The sequence below is a fragment of the Rhipicephalus sanguineus genome, chromosome 5 (genome assembly GCF_013339695.2).
Source record: "Rhipicephalus sanguineus isolate Rsan-2018 chromosome 5, BIME_Rsan_1.4, whole genome shotgun sequence".
Lineage (NCBI taxonomy): Eukaryota > Metazoa > Arthropoda > Arachnida > Ixodida > Ixodidae > Rhipicephalus > Rhipicephalus sanguineus.
Window position 1 is genome coordinate 105,005,498 of NC_051180.1, and position 23,279 is coordinate 105,028,776.

The 23,279-nt window shown below is 46.6% G+C and overlaps 1 protein-coding gene and 1 pseudogene across 2 annotated transcripts in view; both read right to left on the reverse strand.

Moving 5' to 3' along the window:
- Positions 1–23,279, reverse strand: part of LOC119394073 (mothers against decapentaplegic homolog 3) — a 50,227-nt gene that overhangs the window by 24,887 nt on the left and 2,061 nt on the right. The window contains exons 2-3 of one of the 2 annotated variants that reach the window (XM_037661293.2): positions 17,343–17,557; positions 15,218–15,355 (exon numbers count right to left, since the gene is read on the reverse strand). In XM_037661293.2, the coding sequence (XP_037517221.1) occupies positions 15,218–15,355; positions 17,343–17,557 (353 nt within the window). The remainder of the gene's footprint in view (positions 1–15,217; positions 15,356–17,342; positions 17,558–23,279) is intronic. The other variant, XM_037661294.2, reaches the window with a different exon arrangement.
- Positions 6,314–7,403, reverse strand: LOC125758438 (tigger transposable element-derived protein 4-like; annotated as a pseudogene).

Here is a 23,279-nt window from a genome sequence, read left to right on the forward strand (position 1 = left end):
ATGGTTAATATATTTGGAGACGTTTTTATAGCGTCCGATCGCAGTTTCAGTTTCAGAAAGCGCCGAGAGAAGCGGGACCAGGCAAGGTTTCTGTGAGGCTCTCGCAAATACATTCGATACCTGCCGCGAACCCCGCTTAACTACGTACGTGCCAACCGCCACTTTTGCATCTTGTGATTAGTGCCGCTGATAACAGCAAAGCGCGGAATATATTACGGCTATCTCGCATAAAGCGTTTGTAAACGATGACGCGGAACACAAAGACTGTGGCGGAAGAGCGGACGACTCGTCCGGCTTTCCCCGATGCGTGTGCACATGTAAACAGCCATGTGTGTGCGCATGTAAACATGCGCACACACATTGCTGAATCGCCGCCGATACGCAGCATTTGCTGCCGTGTCAAGCCGATCGTTTCTAGTTGTGTGCAGCACATCGCCAACTAAGCTGACGCCGTCACTTTACTGTTGCTGTACCGTACGCACGCATTTATCATGAAAGGGTTCGTGATGCGCACTTAGTTATTCACCGCACAAGGGCGCGGCAATGGCGAGCTGGTTTCGTCCGCGAAGGCAACGCGTCTATGCGGCGCACTTAGCAGTCTCGCACAAAGAGGCAGCAGGAATGGCGGCGTGGCGCATTTGGGTTCTCGCCTATTAAATGCGTGCAGTAAGCATGCAACTGTGCTAGGCCACGTGCATTACCGAGCAGTTAACTGAAGATGCTTATCGTAAGGGTTCTCAGCGATTAAGCCGTATGGGTGCATTTGCCAGCTGCTGCCGTCACGCCTCCGTGCATTTCCGCTGCTTATTCGTAACATCGGCGCACGGCGCCGCAATAGCGGCCCCTTTGAATTTCTGGTCTGCTTCACCCCATAACGCTTCGGCATTGCGGCAAAGCTGACTTTCGGACTCTGCTACTGTCTCACACAGATTGACTCGTGAAAGCGCTGGTTCGAACCTACGAGATGATAGATGTGGCAGAGGCGGGGGCTTCAAATAATGCCTTTCGGACCTGCAATTTGGGCAGAAAGTCCGAAAAATCGGACACGGAATAGCTTCAGCGTCCGAAATTTTGGACGTTCTAATACATTGACATCTATGGGGCTGGTGACGGTGCCGTGAAAGCGTCCGAATTTTCGAGCATGTCCGGAAAATCGGGCGTCCGAAAAGTCGGCAGTTGACTGTATAAATAAAGAAGAAAGGCATGCATTTTTTATGGGTGTCAATACTTGTCACAGTCATGGGCAAATTATTTACTAATCATCATTGACATTATCGGTGCCTCTGTCACTGATTTATAGGTATGGCACAATGTCTTCACCTCTGTTTACCGCATTGAAGATAGGCTTGTGTGAATATTCGAGCACTTCAAATATTTGGACGAATATTACAGTATTCGAATTCGCTTTGATTCGAATTTAAATTACTGAAAATTTTGAAGTATTCGAAATGAACGAATAGGTGCATATTAGGCCGCAAGTAACCGCCCTGTAACGGTGGTTTCACTGCAGTGGAGGGGTGCTACACCGTCAATACACCTTTTCAAGAAAAATCCGCGAATCCCCACTTCAAGGTTAAATAAACATACCATATCTACTCGAATCTAGGCCAGCCCAGATTCTATGCCGACCCCGACCCCAATTCTAAGCCGGCCAGAAAAAGAAAAAAAAACATCATTGTACTCGAATCTAAGCTGACCCTCCCACTTTCACACAGTTTTTTCAAAAAAAAAAAAAACATCGGCTTAGATTCGAGTAAATACGGTATTTCCTCACACAGATTCACCATTTTTAAAGGGACTGTCTACCGTCCTTTATCGCTTTTCTGTTTTGTACCGCAATAGAAAGCGTACCTTCTGAAGTGTCCAACCTTGCAGCGGCTTCTCTGGAAAGTGAGTAGAAATTTTTAAAACTGAATTTTTCTATCTGCGTTCGGTCTTCTACCATTGGCATGAAACATGCCCACAACACTAGTTCGTGGCCACGATGACCCCCGATTGTAGTGCCGGTAAAAATTAAAACCAAAAGCACATGTGATTTCTGTAGGATTACTTTATTTTCGCTGAACACTAATGTCATGAATGTAACACTTGTTTTCAGCGAGCTAGCGGTTACATGAGGCCTTATTATACGATTACAGAGCACTTGTTTTGCTGTAATCGCAGTGCATGTGTTTATTTTAGCACTGCTGCCGCAATCCAAGCCAAGTTGATTCATCAAAAAGAGACGATAAATGCACGCCTTCACAGCGCAGCACATGTGAGACATCCTAACAACAATACAGCGGCACAGTACGACCAGTGCGGAGGGTCGCATAGCATAGCGCATGAGTTGAAGCAGACTAAATCGAAGACTGCGCCGCAAGCAGCACCACCAGGCGCCTTTCTGGATGTGCGAGGAAAAAAAAAGCAAAAAATGACTCTCTGACGCAACCGAAAGCTGCCTCAAGTGCGTAAAATACAATTTCAAGTTATACATAATCATACCTGCCAAGTTTGGAGAAACGGAATAAGGGAGATCTTTGCAATAGTAACAACTTGATGTGGGCTAGTTGGTTCATAATTAGAACAAATAAAGTAACAGCGCGAATGAAACAAGGACGACAAAGGAACGAAAACCACAGGACAAGCGCTGACAGCCAACTGAATGTTTATTTCAAGAAAAACCAGCCTATTATACATTCTCAGAATGAACATGCGCACAACAAACACTCGCTAATCACATTCTCAATCTTTCTTTTAAGAAGTTTATTTCTTTCTCCGAGAGTAGAAGAGAGGGCGAACTGATACACTTTTCACCTTCGTTATGGATCCAAAAGGCCTCTAAAATTTCCCTTTCCTTCTTAGATTTCCCATTTCCTATAAATTTCGTTTTTTCAAACATGGGAACACATGCGCACTTTTTACAATGGTCAACTTAATGACTGCCATATCCATTTTTTACATTATTGCAGTGCTGACGCGCGCGATCGTTGAAACATTGTCCAGTCTGACCTATATAAACTTTTCCAGAACTCATGGGAATCAGATAAACCACATCACTCGTGCATTCACTGAAGCGGGTTCTGTGTTTAGTGGAGCATGCGGGAGGCTTGTTTCTTGGTTTCATGCGTGCACATATCGAGGACAGCTTGCAAGGCGCACTGAAAAGCAAGTTAACATTGTGCCTATTTGATACTTTCTTAAGATTGTGTGACAACTTGTGCAAGTATGGAACTACGTGCACTGGTCTCTTGTCTTGCCCTTTTTCTTTTTTGCCTGGTTCTGTTTTTGCTCTCTGCAGGATTGTTTCGCACACGGACGTGATGACCGAATGGGGAAAGCCTGCGTCTCGTAACCGTCCTAGCTGAATCCTCAGGCTACGCTCGCATTCGTGCTCACATGACTTATTCAATGCCGCCTTAATACAGGTCGTGGCTATGCCCCTCTTAATCAATTTGGTCTGTGCGCTGTCATAAGGCATCAATGTTTTCTTTGACATCAACCTGTGTTTTTCATCGTGTAACCATGTATGCTGGGCCTATCAGCCTAGATCAAAGAAAACATTGATGCCTTATGACAGCGCACAGACCAAATTGATTAAGAGGGGCATAGCCACGACCTGTATTAAGGCGGCATTGAATAAGTCATGTGAGCACGAATGCGAGCGTAGCCTGAGGATTCAGCTAGGACGGTTACGAGACGCAGGCTTTCCCCATTCGGTCATCACGTCCGTGTGCGAAACAATCCTGCAGAGAGCAAAAACAGAACCAGGCAAAAAAGAAAAAGGGCAAGACAAGAGACCAGTGCACGTAGTTCCATACTTGCACAAGTTGTCACACAATCTTAAGAAAGTATCAAATAGGCACAATGTTAACTTGCTTTTCAGTGCGCCTTGCAAGCTGTCCTCGATATGTGCACGCATGAAACCAAGAAACAAGCCTCCCGCATGCTCGACTAAACACAGAACCCGCTTCAGTGAATGCACGAGTGATGTGGTTTATCTGATTCCCATGAGTTCTGGAAAAGTTTATATAGGTCAGACTGGACAATGTTTCAACGATCGCGCGCGTCAGCACTGCAATAATGTAAAAAATGGATATGGCAGTCATTAAGTTGACCATTGTAAAAAGTGCGCATGTGTTCCCATGTTTGAAAAAACGAAATTTATAGGAAATGGGAAATCTAAGAAGGAAAGGGAAATTTTAGAGGCCTTTTGGATCCATAACGAAGGTGATAAGTGTATCAGTTCACCCTCTCTTCTACTTTCGGAGAGAGAAATAAAGTTCTTAAAAGAAAGATTGAGAATGTGATTAGCGAGTGTTTGTTGTGCGCATGTTCATTCTGAGAATGTATAAAAGGCTGGTTTTTCTTGAAATAAACATTCAGTTGGCAGTCAGCGCTTGTCCTGTGGTCTTCGTTCCTTTGTCGTCCTTGTTTCATTCGCGCTGTTACTTTATTTGTTCTAAGGGAGATCTACTCAACGGGGGGGGGGGGGGATACTGCGATAGCAATTATATGGACACTGTCAGCGGGATTTTGCGGTCGCCGCTGATCTGTACAGAGTCCAAACCGATAACATCGCTTATGCATTGTCTGTTTCACGTGCGAGTAAATGCGCGCTAGCGCTAGGGACGAACGCGGTTGAAGCAGAGATGAAACGACCCGGCCGTCACCGTCGCGCGAAGGGCACATGCGATAACATCGCTCCGCGTGCGAGGCCTGTCGTCACTTGCTCACCAGTTATTTCGTCGGGCAAGGGACCATAACGGGCGCCGTTGAGACGGGGACGGTCGCAAGCGCTGGCGAACGTGCTATCTCGACAGACATCGGTAACGGCTACCCTTTTAAGTGCTGGGCCCTGTAACGGTGGTTTCACTGCAGTGGAGGGGTGCTACACCGTCAATACACCTTTTCAAGAAAAATCCGCGAATCCCCACTTCAAGGTTAAATAAACATACCATAGCAGTAGTGACACAAAATTTTGAAGGCGAGATAACTTGTGGGATAGATTTTTGTGTACACAAACACATCGTCTACGAAATATTAACGGCTGATATAACCTATACCACATTTAGGATCAATTTTTAAATTGCGTGTAGCACATCTGTACGCTAAACGTCCCACCTCGCGTCACCGTGACGTACGGGGCGCGCAATGCACTGGACGCGCGGGGCAAAACTGGATTTCCGGGAGATTTTTTCTATGACCCGTACAACCGGGAGAAACGTTCAAAAATCCGGGAGGCTCCCGGGTAATCCGGGAGACTTGGCAGGTATGCATTATTGTTTTTAAGCTGTAGTGTGCACGTACCTCACAGGAGTACGGCCACTAGCGTGGTTTCGGACTTAGCGAGCCACAGGGCCGCGTTTGCCGTCGCCTCGCGTGAACTAGCGCGCCGCTGCACACGTACGTTCGAGCGTAAAGGCGCCAAGCGCAACGCGGCAAGTACACAGTACTGCTCTCGAGATCCGCAACAGTTTATTGCCTGCGGCAACACCACAAAACGCAGTACAACGCCCACTCCCAAAGGCGGCGGGAGAAGCAAAACAGGCTTCACCAAATACAACACAAAGGGTGCCGCTATCACGTCTCCGCGGGCAAAGGGCTCACGGCGACACACCGCTAAGGGAAAACGGGTCCCTCGCGACTATGCTGCGTACTCTTACGATCCGCAACCACAGGGCCCGATCGCTCGAGTGAGGGCAAACTCCGCTCGCGTTGTCTTCGATAGGTACGGCTTCGGCGTAGTAAGACCACGCGCGAATGCACCGCACCGCTCTTCAGCCTAGCGTTTGGAAAAGGACAACGTAAGGTAAGCGCTCGCCGCTGGCACAAGGCACCGTTAGCGAACTCCGTCCGAGCGAGCCCAAAAGAGGAGCCGATGGGAGAGAAAAGACGTGCTCACCCTACGAGGTCCAGAGAGTCTCAGCCCCCCTGCCGCGTAAACGTCTCGCAAGACGCGAAACTCGAGCACAGCGCCCCCGTCGAGGTCCGACGCAGGGAGAGGGAGGTTAACGTCACTCCCCCGCTCGCCCAGCGCCATAAGACGGCGGAGGAGGGAGCGTCATATGATCGGACGTGGGGATGGCAGAAATAGGCGAAAACCCGCGCAATGGCGACGGGCAAGCCTCAATCCCTACAAAGCAAAATGAGTCTACCAGAGAGGATTTCTTGTCCTACCAGTAGATTGACCACATCGCCGTTGGGTGACGCTAGCGGTCATTCTTTCACGATTTTCTACATCAAATTGAAAATGACTCCTCTTAAATGGAACTCGAAGGGGCAAGAAAATTTGTTCCATTTATGAGAAGTTTCATTTAAGCAAAGCCCACAAAATTAATGAAATATGACTTTATTTCAAAAGCACCAACTGTGGCTGACTGAACAAAAACATTTTGAAGTATACAGTACTACTACAGTTGATTAGAAAGAAAAATGTTGCTAATATTGCTGACTCGGAAAAAAGGAGGTGATAACGGTTTGCTTGGCCTTGTTCAAGCACTTTCTCACAAAGTAGGAGTGCATTGCTGAAAGGCTTGGCAGGAACTCTGTGCCACCATCGTGTTCGAAGTAGCGCTGCAACAGGATGACAGCATCTCTTGCTGCACTGTCCGGCACTGAAATGGGCCCGGGATCACACAACATCTCATCACCACTTGAGCACGGGTCCTCATCTTGAACTTCAGCTATAAGTTCCTCAAGGCTGTCCTCGCAGCATGTGGCGACATTTGCATCAAGTGTTTCATAGTCCTCGCGTGTGAAAGTAGACTGTGTCACTTGACTGAAGAGAATATCAGCCTCCTCAGCCTCAGCAATGTTGTCTTCCTCGTCTGGAAGGACTTCTTGTCTTGAGAATCCTGCATGGTGGAAGCACCTTTGCACAGTTGACACTTTCACACATTCCCAGGCATTGGTTAGAATGTGAAGAGCTGAGAGCAAGTCCACGTTGTAATCTTTTCTGTTGTCTGCACAAAGAAGCATTCGCTGGAGGACTTGGCGGCGGTAGAGAACCTTCAAGTTTTGAATTATGCCCTGGTCCATCAGTTGAATGATTGCGGTCGCATTTGGTGGCAGGAACTCTAGGCTGATCGATTTGAGTCTCTCCACTTGACCGTGAGCAGGGCATTAATCAACAATAAAAATAACCTTCCTGTTCTGCTGGGTAAATCTTCTATCCTCTTCGCGCAACCATGTCTCGAAGATTGCTTGTGTCATCCAAGCTTTCCCGTTCGCGTGGTACGTGACAGGCAGCATGCGCTCACCTTTGAAGCAGCGTGGGTGCTTTGATTTCCTCACAACCACCATCTTCAACTTTTCGCTACCGTCCATGTTGCCACCTACTAGCACCGTAATACGATCTTTGCTTCGCTTTCCTCCCACACAGGTTTCCCCCTTGTAAGCAAGTCTTAGTAGGGAGTGCTTTGTAAAACAACCCCCCCATTTCATCAATGTTAAACACATCCCGTTGTTCATAGGCTTCCAAAATTTCTTGCAACCTCCCTTGTTGCCAGTGGCTACTGATATCTCTGTTTACAGCCACAATTTCTCCAGAAACTGTCTTAAAGACAAGACCATGCCGCTTTTTAAAACGGCTCAGCCAGCCATCGCTCACCTGGAAGTCCTTGATCCCCATCCGAGTAGCAATCTCTTTGGCCTTCTCTTCCAAAAAGGGGCCGCTGATCGGGAAGTTTGCACTGCGCGCACGCTTGAACCAGAGGAAAAGCACATCTTCGATTTCTTTGTACGCCGTCGTTCTCATCCGCATTCTGTCCGTGGCGAAGTTCCCAAGCTTTACAGCTTCTTCAATCTTCCCTTTGTTCTTGAGTATCCTCGACAGCGTGGACTTGGAAATATTGAACTTCTATGCAATTTCTGTCTTCAATAGGTTGTTGCGATCAAGTTCTTGGATGATCATTACTTTCGTTGCGAGCGAAAGTGCATTGTGCTGCCGTTTTTTAAAGACGATAGTCTTTCTTGGGATACTTAAACGGAGAAATTTTGGTCTGTCTTTCTGTTTGTCGGCACGTCATTCGATTCAGCCATTCGCCCAAAGTTGAACCACTTGCCTAAGGGCCAGCCATCTTGAACAGCTGACTAGGTTCATACTTGTGTACATTGTCGATCAAAAAGCAAACATTACGCATATCTGAGGCGCAACATCACTAGGCAAGAATTAGGTGGTGTGTTCCTTTAATAGAAAATGCATACATACGTAATTCGAAAGACCCTAGTTTCTTAAGCTGCGCTGAAAATGAGACTGCGCTGAAACTTGCTTTCCTCCGTGCCCTCTGCACGAGCTCATTGTTGTGTTTCGGTTTCAATTCTGTATTGCACTGTACGAATGCCATGGGGCGCCGCTCTGGCATTCCTGTTTTACCCAGGCGACGTGTAAAATAAAAGAGTGTGTGGAGAGTACTCGTTGAGTGCGGACATTTCTTCTGCTTCACGCTTCGCGCCAAACCGCGTGTTCGGGCTGGCTGGCGTACCCGCCGGTCGCGTTGGTCACCGCCCGGTCTTCGCCTGCTGCTGCGCTGGGACTGCCAGCCCGCAACACAGCACTCATGTTTCCTGACGTATTGCCAGATGACGTCCATATCTCACGCAGCGCCTCTTCTATCGTCTTTAGACGACATTTGCAGCGAAGCACGCAGATACGCGGCCAATTTTTTGTTTCCATCTCAAGTTTACGACGAGATGTCGATCGCTACTCGGCGCGCGCGAACATGTCCGATCGCTGGATTGGCTTGGCTAGGCTATAGTAGCTTCGGTATTTGTTTCATGGTTGCTAGACTGCCGTGGCCATTTACGACGTTCATGGATTTTGCCCGTTTTAGTTTCATTTAACCGATGTAAGCGAAAAAAATGTTCCAGTTACCCGAAACCCTTTATCATTAAATATATAGGAGACCAACCAAATGTGCCTAGATAGTTTCGTTTATGCGGGTTTTCCGTTTAACCGAGTTTCGTTTAATGGGAGTCCACTGTATTCCTTTTTTATGCGGCAAAAGCATGCTCGTTGCCGCCGATGTGACGAACGATCTCATTTTCACCACAATCAGAAAATTTTTTCCGAGCGGCAGACAGTCCCTTTAAAGTTTAAAAGCTTGTTATACCTGCTTACATGCTCTAAATATAGTAAATTTTAAAACATAACATATTTTACAGATTATCACTTGCATTCTACCAAAAGTCAAATCCTGCTACTACATGGTCTGTCCCAAAAGTTCCCGGAATTTTTTTGGTTGCCAGCAATGCCAATTGGTGGGGCGGCACTCCAGGCAGAGAAGTTAGTGTAGGATATAAGCTTCAAAACAAGTCCAGTTTTGGCTGCCTGTGTGCAGTTGTTGTTGGCAGGTCATGCTTTGCGCAGAGGTGTCTACTGCACCCTCGTCGAGAAAAAAAAATGGACTGGGTTTTCGAGCGCGTTATGCAATCACGTTTTCTGTGAAACATGGTAAAAAAGGGTCGGAGACGCTCAAAATTCTTCAGACAGCATACGGTGACGACGCAATGAAACAAAGCCAAACTTTCATGTGGCACAAGAGGTTCCGAGAAGGTCGGGAGTCTGTCAACAACGACAACCGCTCGGGAAGCCCGGCGAAGTCGCAAATGGACGGCTCGTTGCAAAAAATCCGTCAAGTTTTGGCCAAGAACCGACGATTAAGTGTTCGGATGATCGCAGATGAGTGTGGAATAACCAAAACAATCGATCATCGTGTTTTGACGGAGGATCTTCGAACGAGAAAAGTCTGCACGAAAATGGTGCCAAAAGCTCTGACGAGCGAGATGAAAGAGATGCCACACCGCGCTCGTTGTCTCCGAGTTGCTGACCAAATGGGTGTTGCAACACTGCCCCAGTCACCGTGCAGCCTCCATCTGGCACCACCGAACTTCTTTTTGTTCCCAATGATCAAAGGAATCCTGAAAGGAACTCGGCATGGGACGCTGGAGATGGTAAAAGCATCTGCAATGACCTCACTGAAGGAGGTTTCTATTGACGGCTTCCGGGCGCCTTCACCGATAGGGTGAAGCGTTGGCAACGGTGCATAAAACCAGGGGGACAGTACTATGAAAAGTTCTGAAAAGATTGTAAACTGATAATGAATAAATTATTTATAAAACAAGAATTCCGGGAACTTTTAGGACAGACCATGTACACTCAAACCTCATTATAATAAAGTCGCATCTGACAGGAAAATAAGTTCGTTATATCCAAAAATTCATCATAAATGTATATTCATAACACTATACAGTCGATCCCGGATATATTGAACTCGGATATATCGAATTATTGGCCATATCGAACAGTTGAGAAATCCCCTTGAATTTCCCATGCAAAAGTATGGGGCTGGTGTGCACGTATATCGAACTCCCGCACAGCGAAACATCCGCTATATCGAACGCTGCTCCGCGCCGAAGCCCAGAAAGTGCATTTTCCCTAACAAATATTGATCATTTTTCGGCCGCATTCTTATACGTTCCAGTCCCTCGTCGCGCGCAGGTGACGAAATTGCGTTGCTCTAGTTCGTTGCGCAGCGCTTGTCAGTTCACCGGTATATTTGACGCGCGATTCGCAGGTTTTAACGCACGGGCTAGTGTTTTTCAAAGAGGCTGATTGCCGAGGGCACCAAAATGAGACTTCGAAGTGACTTGGCAGCCTTGTTGTAATGTTTGCACTCCCTTCCTTGTCCAAGCACGATGGCATGCGGGCCCGCAAAGCATGGCCTTCGAGATCCGCAACCTCGTGACGTATTTCTAGTTTTCGGTTTTAAAATGCAGATCTCAGAGGCTACGCTTTTTTCGCATTTCTCGCCAAAGTAGCGGCTGCCTTCTACAAAGCCACAAGTGCCATCGGTATCACCAACATGTCGACGGTGGAGAAATGTTTCTTCATGCAGCGTTGTTAGCGTTGTCTCTTGCGGCATGTGTACTTCTCGCTTCGTTCTTGATAAATCGTCATTCGGGAGTCAAACTAAACATTGACCCGCTCGTAGCGATAAAAATGATGACCGGTGCTTGGAACAACGTCAAGTAAAGCACCGTTGTGCACTGTTTCCTTACGGGCCTTGGTGCCAGGTGACGACTTTGGGCGCGTCATGACAGCCGACTACGGCGTACGATGCGTCAGTGAATTTTGCGACTTATTAGCGTTTCCGGGCGCCGTATCGGACGGGAGCACAGCGAGTGACGTTATCGGTGCAGATAACGATGTAGCTGTTTCTGATTGCATCGATGCCGAGGTCATAGCTGACGTTGCCGGTGCTGTGGAAATGGACCCGTGCGGTTTGAAGATGCCAGCCGCAGCTAAACCCTTTACCCTGCTACAGATCTCGCATCAGCGTTCAGCGTCGAGCTGTTGTGGCCGAAGGTGCTGAATTTACTTATTTGTAAAGCTTCAATGATATTGACGATGACTTAATAAATTCACGGCGCGCAAGAAGCAAGACAAGTTTACGGACTACACTCAAACCTCGTTATAACGAAGTTGAAGGGGAGCCGCAATTATTTCGTTATATCCATTATTTCGTTATATCAATTATAACAGTTTACGGCAATGTATGCTCAGATGGGCGCACACCTATAGGCATGCAAAAAAGGAAACCGCCTCGCGGCCCGATGTACCGCTACGCGACCACGCATGCGACGGAAAATAAACAGAAGACAAATATTTTGCTTGCTCAAAACGCACACTGGCTATTTTATTGTCCGCTAGACTTAACCGAAAAAAAGTCCGTGATGCTCCTTTGTTTCGGACATCGCAAGCGATGGATTTCCTTTTCAGCGGTGGCCACCGCGTTCATGCCATTCTCGCCGTCGTCATGGGCGCCGAAAAAACTACGTAGCAGGTCGACTGCATCGAGCGCCTGCGACGACGTTGGCACATCGAACGTGTGTGCATGGGAAACCACGGCGTCTTCGTCGTCGCTTGCGTCGGTTCGTCCAGTGACATCTGCGACGATAGCATCGTCGGTCGGCTCCTCCGTAGTGACCGCGTCGGCATCAGCGTTAACATAATCGTAGAAAGAGTCATCTGCCGCAACAACACCGGCGTCACTGAGTGCCTTCCACGACGCTTCAACCATATTTTCATCCACAGCAGTCCCGTCACCTTCGGCACTAGTGGAGTCGCACGCGGCCACTTCGCACAAGGCATGCCTGAAACAGTTGCCTATTGTGCTAGCGGAAACGCTTGTCCACGCGGCTTGCAGCATTTCGATAGCCATGTACAAGTCCACTTTTGTTTCTCGCCGCAAACTCATGTTGAGGAGCACGCGATCAACCAAACGTTTGCGGTAGCCTGCCTTAAAAGACATAATTATCCCTTGATCAAGCGGCTGGATGAGGGAAGTACAGTTGGGCGGCAAAAACAAAAGTTCAATATTGCGAAGTGCAACAGTTGTGTGGTGGGCTGTGCAATTGTCCAGTATTAAGCACACCTTGCGGTTCTGCTTACGCAGTTCCTCGTCCCAATTCTGCAGCCATTCCGCAAAAATGTCTCGTGTCATCCACGCTTTGCGATTTGAGACATATCGGACCTTCAGATTTTGCTTCCCTTTGAAGCATCGAGGTGATGCGCTTTTGCCGATCACGAACGCCGGCATCTTCTCCGATCCATCCATGTTCGCGCAAAGCAGCACAGTAATTCTTTGCTTGCTGTGCTTGCCGCCGTGGCATAGCTCACCTCTGAGTGATAGAGTTTTGTTCGGGAGCATTTGAAAAAAGAGCCCAGTCTCATCGGCATTAAAAATGTCCTTACGGGCGTATTTTTCTTCCAAAGGTTGAAAACTTTCTTTCACCCACGCCGCTGCAGACTCGGCATCAACGGAACGAGACTCGCCCACTACTGTTCTGCCAACGATGTCATGCCTTTCCTTAAAGCGCTGTAGCCAGCCAGCACTGGCAACGAAATTATCGTGGCCCATTATGCAGGCAAAATCCCTTGCCTTCCTCTGCAAAATTTCGCCACTTACTGTCACATTCGCAGCTCTAGCATTTAAGAACCATTTGTAGACAGCATCTTCGACAGGCTTGAACGCCGCAGTTCGCAGCTTCTTGCGGCTGCCTTTCACACCGTGGGTAACGGCATTTGTAATTGCCTCACGGCTGGCGAGAATGGTAGACAATGTGCTCACCGCAATGCCGAAGTCTTGGGCCACCCGAGATTTCTTCGTCCCCGACTCGACAGCCTTTACAATGGCTACCTTTTGCTCTAACGATATAGTTTTTCGTTTGCGCTTTCCAGAGCCTTCATCCATGGCGACGTGACCGTACACAGGCGACCGCACTTTGCAGAGGTCCGTCGTCGAAAAGCACGTGTACAGTGGCACTGTACAAACACGCTGACAACACTCGCGCGACAAACCACGACTGCGCAGGAGGGAGCCAGGCCTGGCGCGAATATGACCGTACACAGGCGACCGCACTTAGCAGAGGTCCGTCGTCGAAAAGCACGTGTACTGTGGCACTGTACAAACACGCTGACAACACTCGCGCGACAAACCACTGCGCAGGAGGGAGCCAGGCCTGGCGCGAACCGGTTCTTGAAAGAGAGGGAAACTGGGGAAACCACCTTGCCCCGCTTCTCTCAGTCACGTGGCCCGCCCGAGCGCTCGCTCCCGCTGGCTGGGCGAGGAGGATAGCGTTCACAGCCGCGCGTGGCGTGGCTGGTCGACGCGGGAGTTTTGAAAGAGCCGCGCCGAACGAGTGTCAAACTCCGCAGAAAACGATATACTTAACGCATTGTGGTCGGGTTTTTTTCATTTTGATAGATTAATATAGTTCGTTATATCCATTTACCGGTCAATTTTACTTCGTTACAACGAGGTTTAATATGCATGGTTCTCAATGGAGTTTTCAAGGGGAATTTCATTTACTTCGTTATATCCACTATTTCGTTATATCCCGTTACGTTATAACGAGGTTTGAGTGTATTTGCATGTGAAATAAAGTGCCCTAACTTGCAGAAGAAGAAGTTCTTACCTTGTTCTTTGGCATATGTGAGCGAGTCGTTATGTTCGCGCTTTTTTATGATTTCGGAAAACTGTGTCGGGGCCTGCAGTGCTTTAACTAAAGCCTTAAATACGCATATTTCGTATTTCGAATTATCTGTATATCGAACTATTTCGCGGTCCCCTTCGAGTTCGATATATCCGGGATCGACTGTATATGACAAAACTATTCTTCCCTTACTTCGTTATATCTGTGTTTGTTATATCGAAGTTTGAGTGTACTTGAAGTTGCTTCCACTTCCTTTGAACCAAAAAGAATGACATCTGCGTAAGCCTCGTTTCAATTAAAAAAAATATTGTGCAGGTCAGCTAGGTCATGACAAATATGCTCATTTTTCTTTGTAATATGCAATATATACTATTCAAATATGATTCGAAATAATTCGACCAAATCACTATTCGCTTCAAACCTACACACAAGCCTTGTTGAAGATGCTGTTCAGGATGCTAGCATAACAGCTCAATCACTTGCAGCCGCAACCCAGTTTGTTACACAACTATGCAAATAAAAATATATCAAATACAGGTGCGTTGAACTTGTTCCAAGCAATGCCTCAAATGCTTGCAACCCCACTCTTGTCTCCATAATTTCATCTTTAAAGGCATCATTGCATTTTTATGTCCCAATAACATCAAGGATGTATTTTTACACGCCACAGTGCTGCACTTCCTGCATAAATGTATCTGGCAGTTGTGACCAAACCGCACACTCGAATGCAAAGCCTTTAGTGACGATTTTGTACATTATTTTTCTTTTAATTGACACTTCACATTCAGTGGCGCAGTCTTGTATGCGTTCCTAAAATGGACGGAGGCGTTCCATTCGTTTGAGTCACACGCGATTGGTCAATGTGAGCCGTGACGAGTGCCGCGACGTTAATTGTCACGTGAGCCATGGCGTCACGTGTCTGCTTTCGGAGAGAGGCGAAAGAACGGTCGGAGAGACCGTCCGAAATGAAACAGATGGATTAAAATGGCTGCCAGACGGTTTGGACTGGATTGAAACGCAGGCTTCCACTTCACTCATTGGCTGTTTGCTTCCCCTCGTTCTCGCGAACCAGTTTGTGACGTAAAGCTTGGATCGCCTCCGTCCGTTTTAGGAACGCATACAGGATCGTGCCACAGATAAATGTGGTAGTATCTTCACTCCCCATTCACACCTATGTGCCCGGTAGAGTTGGTTCTCATAGAGAGAAGGTGATAGCTGCACTTCGGAGGTGATCAAGTACCTGTGAGAGGAAAAGCCTGCACGTCTAGGCTCGACGGAAAGTCTGTGTTGTCAGGCACCGAGTTGGCATAATCATCCAAGCTGGGCAGCTCTGTGGGTAGGTCGCCCGTCTGCCTCGGCACAAGAATTGGCGGCAATGCTGAAATGAACAAGCGAGGATGCCGCTCAAGGACAGGGTGTTTCAACTGCGTATGCATGTGCAAAGTTAAAGGCACCCTGGAACGGTTTTGACGATTTTGTATAAACGCATTGAGCCGGTAAAGCAAGCCCTAAGAATCATTTGCAGATCGATTTAAGCTCTCTGCGTCAACTGTGTAATTTATTACAAGACTTTAAACATGTTAATCGCTACAGACCACAGCGGCACAGCCGAACGAGTTTTCAACTTCCAACATCCTTTCTACGTAGCAGTGTTCCATCTTATGTAGCACTGGCGATCGATCTGACTGGATATGTCCAGCCTACGTCACTGAACCTCCAGTGGCAGCGAGTATCGTCTGCCTATGTTACAATGTGCTCAGTGTTGATGTGAGCTGCGTGAGTGTTTATCTCAAGGTTTCTTTTCTCGGACGCCATGAATTGCCCTAGCCGAGTAGTGTGCTGCAAATCTAGCAATTGGCAATTTGTAAAGCTGCCACATCGTGTAAGGCTTGTAAGGAATCTGGCGAGCGGGGTCCCTTCAGCTCATTGCTGCAGTGAGCATCGGGCTCGCACTACCTGATCAATGCCAGGATCCAGCGCGTGTAGCTCTAACTTCACCCCTGAAGACACAATCAAATTGCCAGAGTTAACACTTATCGGTGATTGTTCTCAAATACTTTTTGTTTGTCTGCATGCCTTTACAGATTGTCCCCATATAGGTGAATAAAATAAGAACGGCTGGTAGTGTGGCGGTACCTGGCGGAACAGATCTCAACCACTACGTGCGCTTCGCCTCAGTTGCCCGACGGTGTGCGCTGCCAGGCGCAGGCGTACTCAATGGAGCTCAACCCGTCGAGTGCGCTTTAGTCACCAGCGATAGCTGGGTCTTCACCGAGTTGAGGGGGCAAGGCAGTGGTGAGGAGGAGGGTATACATATAATTGCCCATAGCTGCTTTGGTACACGATGCGTCGCTTAATTTGTGGCACAAGTGATCTGATGATGCTGTAGCCTAAACGCTCACAAAATTTCAAAAAACCGCTTCAGGGTCCCTTTTAACTACTCTGCAGACATGCCAGCATGCCGAGCAAACACCAATACAGCACAAAGTGGTTGCTTGGGCGTGTTGGTAGGACACAGTGGAAAGAAAACAGCCCGAAAGACGGAACACCAGAAAAAGGAAGCCACAAACTACAACGCTGACAACTGGCCAGAATGTGTGATGAGATACTGTTGAAATTTAATAGATCGTGAATTACAGTGACAGATTCAAGCATCATTTCCGTGATCTGAGTATCATTTATATTTTTAAATTGTGTTTAAAATTAAAAAAAAAAAAAAACGTATTCACGCAGCCTAGTGGAGGAGCCTTGAAGCTAGATTCTGGAGTTGTTCACCTTGCTACATGTAGTCTGATGCTTTCATGCACATCATAATAAGTCCTCAGAATTAGAGCATTATTATCCATCCCCATTCTAGTCTGTGCTGCTTACGAGGTAAAAGGTGTTGCACGCTGCGGAGCGGTGCTACTTTTGTGGCAAATAGTGGGACATGCCGAGCCACGGCGCATGCACGCGGAGCACACGCACAAGCAGCAAACTGCCACTCACAATCACAAACCGCTGTCGTACTCACCTCCCTCTGTTTGCAGCATGGTTTGTGCGTATATGACTTCACAGTCGCCGCAGATGAAAAATTTGATTATAAATGTTTCACGCCGTATTCCGCATTACCATTTTGTGATTAGACATTCTGACCAGTTAGCTTTTCGTTGAGATAAAGAAAACAGCTACCATGAAAACTGGTAGTCGAACCCTTTAAACAAATTTTTATTCTTTTTGAAGGGTTAAACACTCGAGTTACTCAGAACTTGTGTGTTATTCTGTGCTGCCCTGAACACATTTCACTGATAAAAGACAACGATCATTAAGTGGCACCCACACGTATGCACAAGTTCCATGATAAAGAGGGGCAAAAGAAGACCTACCGGGCGTCTCTACTCGCTGGTAGTGGTAGGGGTTGACGCACACCTCGTCCTTCTTGAGATGGAAGGCATACTGGCAGTGGTCGGTGGCGCGCAACTCGTGGTGGCTCTGCAGGTCGGGCCAGCGCCACAGGCGGCAGTAGATGACGTGTGGCAGCCCCTTGCGGTGCGACACCTGCAGCCGGCCGTCCAGCGACCTGCCCACGGCCACCCCCCCACTGATCACCCTTAGGACATCAGTGGCGCACAACAAGGACAACAAGGACACTGTACACACACACACACATGCACAGCCAGGACACAAGGCGAGAAACCTTTCAGAGAAAAAGATATTTAAATAAAAAGTTAAAAACTGTGGGCAGCTTGCACTAGAGACACAAGGCCAAGTCACGACGGAGCTGCTGGTCTCCTAGCTATTCCCGGCTTGGCTCAATTTCAATTAGGCTTAATTAGCATAATTAAGTCACATGAAACTAAAGTTTATCTCTGGTGGGCTTGGTTCGATCACATGCAAATTAATTATTAATTACAAGTCTGAATAAGCACTAATTAGACTCAATTGTGCTTAATTAGTCTCAACTCAGTCAGTAGTAATTAGTATCTTCCCGAGCTTGGCTTCACTAGCTTCACTGGGAATTCAACTTGGATTGCCCACTTTCTGTGGCTCATACCCATTCCTGATGATAGTTTTCTGGTGACGCTACCGGCATAACAAAACGCTGAACAGCTCTGCTGCAAAATAATTGTTGGAGTTTTACATCCCAAAACCACGATATGATTACGAGACGTCGTAGTGGAGGGCTCCAGAAATTTTGACCACCTGGTGTTCTTTAACGTGCGCCTAAATATAAGTACGCAGGCATCTGGCACTTCACCTCCGTCGAAATGCGGCCGCTGCAGCTGGGACTCAATGCTGCTACCTTCATGTTGGCAGTCGAGCACCATAACCACTGGTACACCGTGGCTGGTAGATAAAGATTCCACCTGCCTCTTCCATTTTAGTCTTCCAATGCCATTGTAATAATAATAATCCCTGGGGTTTTACGCATTAAATCCACAATGTGATTACGAGGTGCATCGTAGTAAGGGGCACTGCATTAATTTCGAACACTTGGGTTCTGGTTCTTTAATGTGTGCCTAAATCTAAGCACATGGCTGTTCTTTGCATTACACCCTAATTGAAATGCGGCTGCAGTGGCCAGGAATCGAACCCATGCCCTCGAGCTTAGCATCGCGATCAATGTCGTTGTATCCACCACTCATCATCGCTACCTCCTGTTGCCCCACCATCATCGCCAGCCTTAATTAAAGTGCTTGCAATAATTTTCAGTCTTCCTTTACAATGCTAAATGAAGACTTCTGACCTCAAAACCACCGATAAAACACTACCAAACTTCAGAGCGACCTGAATAATTTAATATAACAGTTTTTTTATAGCCAGTTATGGTTACGACTCATGAGGCTCTAATTTGTTGTCATGACCCGGAAGGTGATCATGTGGCAGCAGGACAAAACGAGGATTGGCAAAAGACAAGTGCGAATACATTTTTCAAACGTACTGCAAATGACACTTATAATGACACTTGTACCCCAATGACACTCCACTGCCTTTGCAACAGAATTCCTTAATCTGACGTTCTTGGGATGCCGAATAACCGAGAAGCTCATCTTCTACAAAAGTTCTTCACCCTGTGTCCTGTGAACGTGTTTAAACCTCACAAGGCAACACAGCACATACGGCATAGAAAATGAAACATTCGGAGACGTTACATAAAAACGTATAAAGAAATGTCTTTTCTGAGAAAGCCTTCAGATGCTCGATGGAAGCGTAGGCTGGTTGGCTCAGCATTAGAATAGCAAAGTGTGAAAGACACAAAAGAGAAGCACAGGTACCAACAAACAACTTTGCATTGGCTGGTTAGTGCCTGCATGCACCTTGTTACTTCCCTTTCGTTCATGTATCTCGGACTGTTTTACTATTCCTGATTAAGATGCAGCACGTCTATTGTGTTTGGCAAGAACACTATATTAAAAAATGAGCACGACTACTGTAAAAAAAAAAAAGTCAATATTTTGCTGCATTTTTTGTACTCTTTTCTCTTTTTTTTTTTACAACAGTGAACGACACCAAATGATGTCTTTGAAATCATTATCAGTATGTGTGTTGCGAACACATTTTAAATTAAATGAACTGTACATTAACATAATGTTCACAGCATACATACGACTACTAAAGCTAACTATTGTATAACATTTCATACCAGTGAATTTCTGAACAAGCAGGCCTTGCTTTTTTTTTCTCAATGTTTAAACTTTTCATAACCCCCCTAACACAATGCCCCACTTTAAGGCATGTTAGGACTTTGAATAATTAAAACAATAAATAAACGGACGCCACATCCCACCCTAAAGAAACACGTTGGCCTGTCATCGCCCTTTGTTTTATGCAGTTATAATCAAATTCTTTCTGGCTACATAACAGCAAATAAGGGAGAACAGAAGAGTTTATTCTTAAAGTACACTACCGGTTAATGTGATCAAAGCTAGGAACCAACCTGAACCCAACATAAGACGATCAATAGGAATAATATGCATAAAAACCTGAAATCATCTTGTTTAATTTAACTACATACAAAACAAAAGGAACCAGACAAATTATAAGGGCCATGACAAGGCATTTTCAATGATGAGCAATGCTGTGTTCCAACAGCTTCAACAAAAAATTGTCCAAAACAATGAGCGAACCTATTAACATGATGCAAAGAGTGCAGAAAAAAACCAGTTAACTAAAAATATTGCTAATGACAAGCAGCTTGCTTCAATTATTAACTGCTACAACTTCCTACACAAGTCTAAACAAAAGTGCTCAGCTCAGCTTAAACTGAAAATAAGGATGCCTTTTTCTTGCTACTTAGGCACCAAGACATGTCTCATGAACTACAATTCTCATTCTGTAAACCTAACAAACTGAAATTGTGTGAGTGTGCCATTGTTTCAACTTTACACATAAACAGAATGCAAACACATAAGCACAAGCCTTCGACAAAATCACGAGCACAATCAGAATACACCCACACGAGAAAACTGTAGCAATGAAAAATTCGTGGACATGGGGTGTCACTGAAGCCGACGTTTTGACAAGCAGACTACTCTTCAAGGCTGCAACTGTCCAAGATAATGAGCAAGTTTAACACAATGCAAAGAGCAAGCTTATTAAAACAATGCAAAGAGTGCACAAAAGAATCGACCATCAAAAATATTGCTAACGGCAACGAGCTGACGGTAGACTTGAAGAGAAGTCAGTTTGTCGAAACATTGGCTTCAGCGACACACTGTGTTCACGAATTTTTCGTCTCTTCAAGCTTCCATTTTCCGCTGAACTTCTGCCTTTTTACAAGAAAGCAGTAGTGATTCGAAAGTACACGCCACAGTGCATGAAATAAGGCAGAAATGCTTGATGGCTTTACGCAACCTTATTGTTCATTTGCAGTGGAAGAACAATAGGGACAATACAGACGGGCTGTTTTTATCATGGTCTTGTTTTTCATCTGCACCGTAAACCTGAGATCATGCATTGCTAACTAGCCCACACAACCACCCTGCCAAGGCAACCCACAGGCAGTGGTGGACGCCATAGTGGACAGCACACGCTGCATCAGGCTAGGCTAAATTGTGTTCAGCGGCAACGACTACAGAAAGCATGAGGCACTACAGAGCAACGCAGAGTTGAACTCAACCTAACACTGCTCGCATTTTCTTACTCCACACTTTCTGTAGTCATTTGCCAGCATGCAACGAGCTTCCTAGCCATTCATTCTGAACCAACGGCAAGCTTGTATCCAGGAATGGTTTGCTTGAACACAGTGCTACACAGAACAGTGCAATGACAGATCTATATCCCTAAGACAATTAGTTCAAACATGTAATGACAACGGAAGTACTCTCATAAAACTATATATATGTGCATGTGTTCCAATTGCATGCAGAGTTTATGTAAGAAAAGTTCAAGCAACATGAATAGCGTTCCATCTGTTCAGCTAGTGGTGGCCGCTACTAAGCTTAATGGGGGCCTGCAACGCTAGTTCAGCATGGTCAGAAAATTCTACCGATCGGTAGTCGAGGCTCCTGAGAACGGGTGAGCGCAGCACGAGGCCTGAAATTTACAATTAATTTTTAAACTACACTAGAAATAGTTCTCTCTTTTTTCGACAAATGATGTCATATACCCAAATGATCGTGCCATACACCCACATTTCAGGCCGCTGGCCGATTTGAGCATCGTGAGCAGCATAGTTACCGTGACCGCCGCGGGAGGCCGCCATGTGCCCGTGATCACACAAGTAATAAGGGTAGCAATTTGGGCTTGTTGGTATAGCATGATAATTGATGGTAGTGCAGGCTAAGGACAAGCACAAAAGAAAGATGCATTCAACAGCACACAGCACCGTGTCCGACACCACACAGCGCAGTGAATGTGTCTTTCTTTTGTCCTTGTCCTTAGCCTACGCTACCATCAATTATCACACAAAGCAAGCAGCGCGCTCGAAGGAAAAAAAGAAAGAAAGCGTGGTCAAGGTCATGATGCATGCGTGACGTATCTTCTTTCCCCCATGGCTGTTTAGCTTCCAGCACGCTCGTCAGGACGAGAGAAGGGAGAAAGCATTTACAAAGTGTGACAACTCTCTAACTCTGCTTGCCCGTACTTGACCTATTTTAAAAATTTTTACAGCGGTCGATTCGTGAGGCCATAAACTCTTTTAATATCGTCCGTGTAAATGATATGCTTGATTCCTTCGCTTGCCGGTCCCTACGTGGCACTGAGCTGGGTGCTCGACCCAGTCGCGTTCCGCAGGTCCTAATAAAGTTGTTTTCAATTCAATTTAATTAACTCCTTTATTGAAGCCATTCGATGGTTACTTGGAAAAGTGTTGCAGGGAAGTTAGTCGCTGGCTCCGCGTTACTGAACGCGGAGCCAGAGACTAAATTCAAATTTTGAAATCCTGGTAAGGTCTTCAGACCTTACCAGGATTTCAAAAAGAAATTCTAATGTGGACATGACATGCATATATGCACAAAGCAGCGACAACTCCACAAGCAATTCATGCAATCCCCCCCCCCCCTCCCTCGTAAATTTATCCCCACACACAAAAAAATAAGCCCCCTAATCCTGTACTTTTCGAAGAAAATCGAAGTTTCCCACTTCTGCTGTACTTTACTGCTCAAGTGGCACTGACTGAAGCCCCAGGGGAAAAGAGCTCCTTGAAGCAAAACGATCACCACCGCTGCCCGTGGGCATATTTCCAGCCGGTTCCAGCCCTCATTTTCCACGTTATTTGCGCACTAGCGGTTGGAGATGTCCACGATAACGATTAGGACACGTCTGACACAGAGCTGTCATTGTGTGGACCTCGCTTACTGAGCAAGAAACACCGCACGGCAACAAAAAAGACAAATGCCGGATGCATCTAGGCGGCTATTATCGCGCTCTGCCTCTTTTTGCCCCACCAAATGCGCGCTGTTGCTACGTGTGACAGACGAGGCACGATGCCAACGAGCACGTCAGTAAGAACTCCGCGCAATCGTGTTTATTTTGTAGAACCCATCCCCTCCCACGGATCGGCCGCGAAAAGAAAAAAGCGCTACATTGCGCCGTACGTGCATATGAGCCTCTCATCGCAGTCGGCTACAACACGGCTTCGCTAAACCGCGCGTTACAGGCACAGCATCGTCTTTCTAGTGATTTATTGGAGTTACTCTGTGGTGTGTTCTCGGGTTGAATAGTGGCTCTGACTCCGATACCAAACTAACACGCGCTTGTAGGATATCACTGTAGCGACAAGAGTCAAGAGAAGAAGAAAAAGGACACTTCAGCCCGCTGCAAACAGAAATAGTGTGCGCAAATAATAAGAAACAGAGGGGCAAAAGACGAAAATCTCTCTG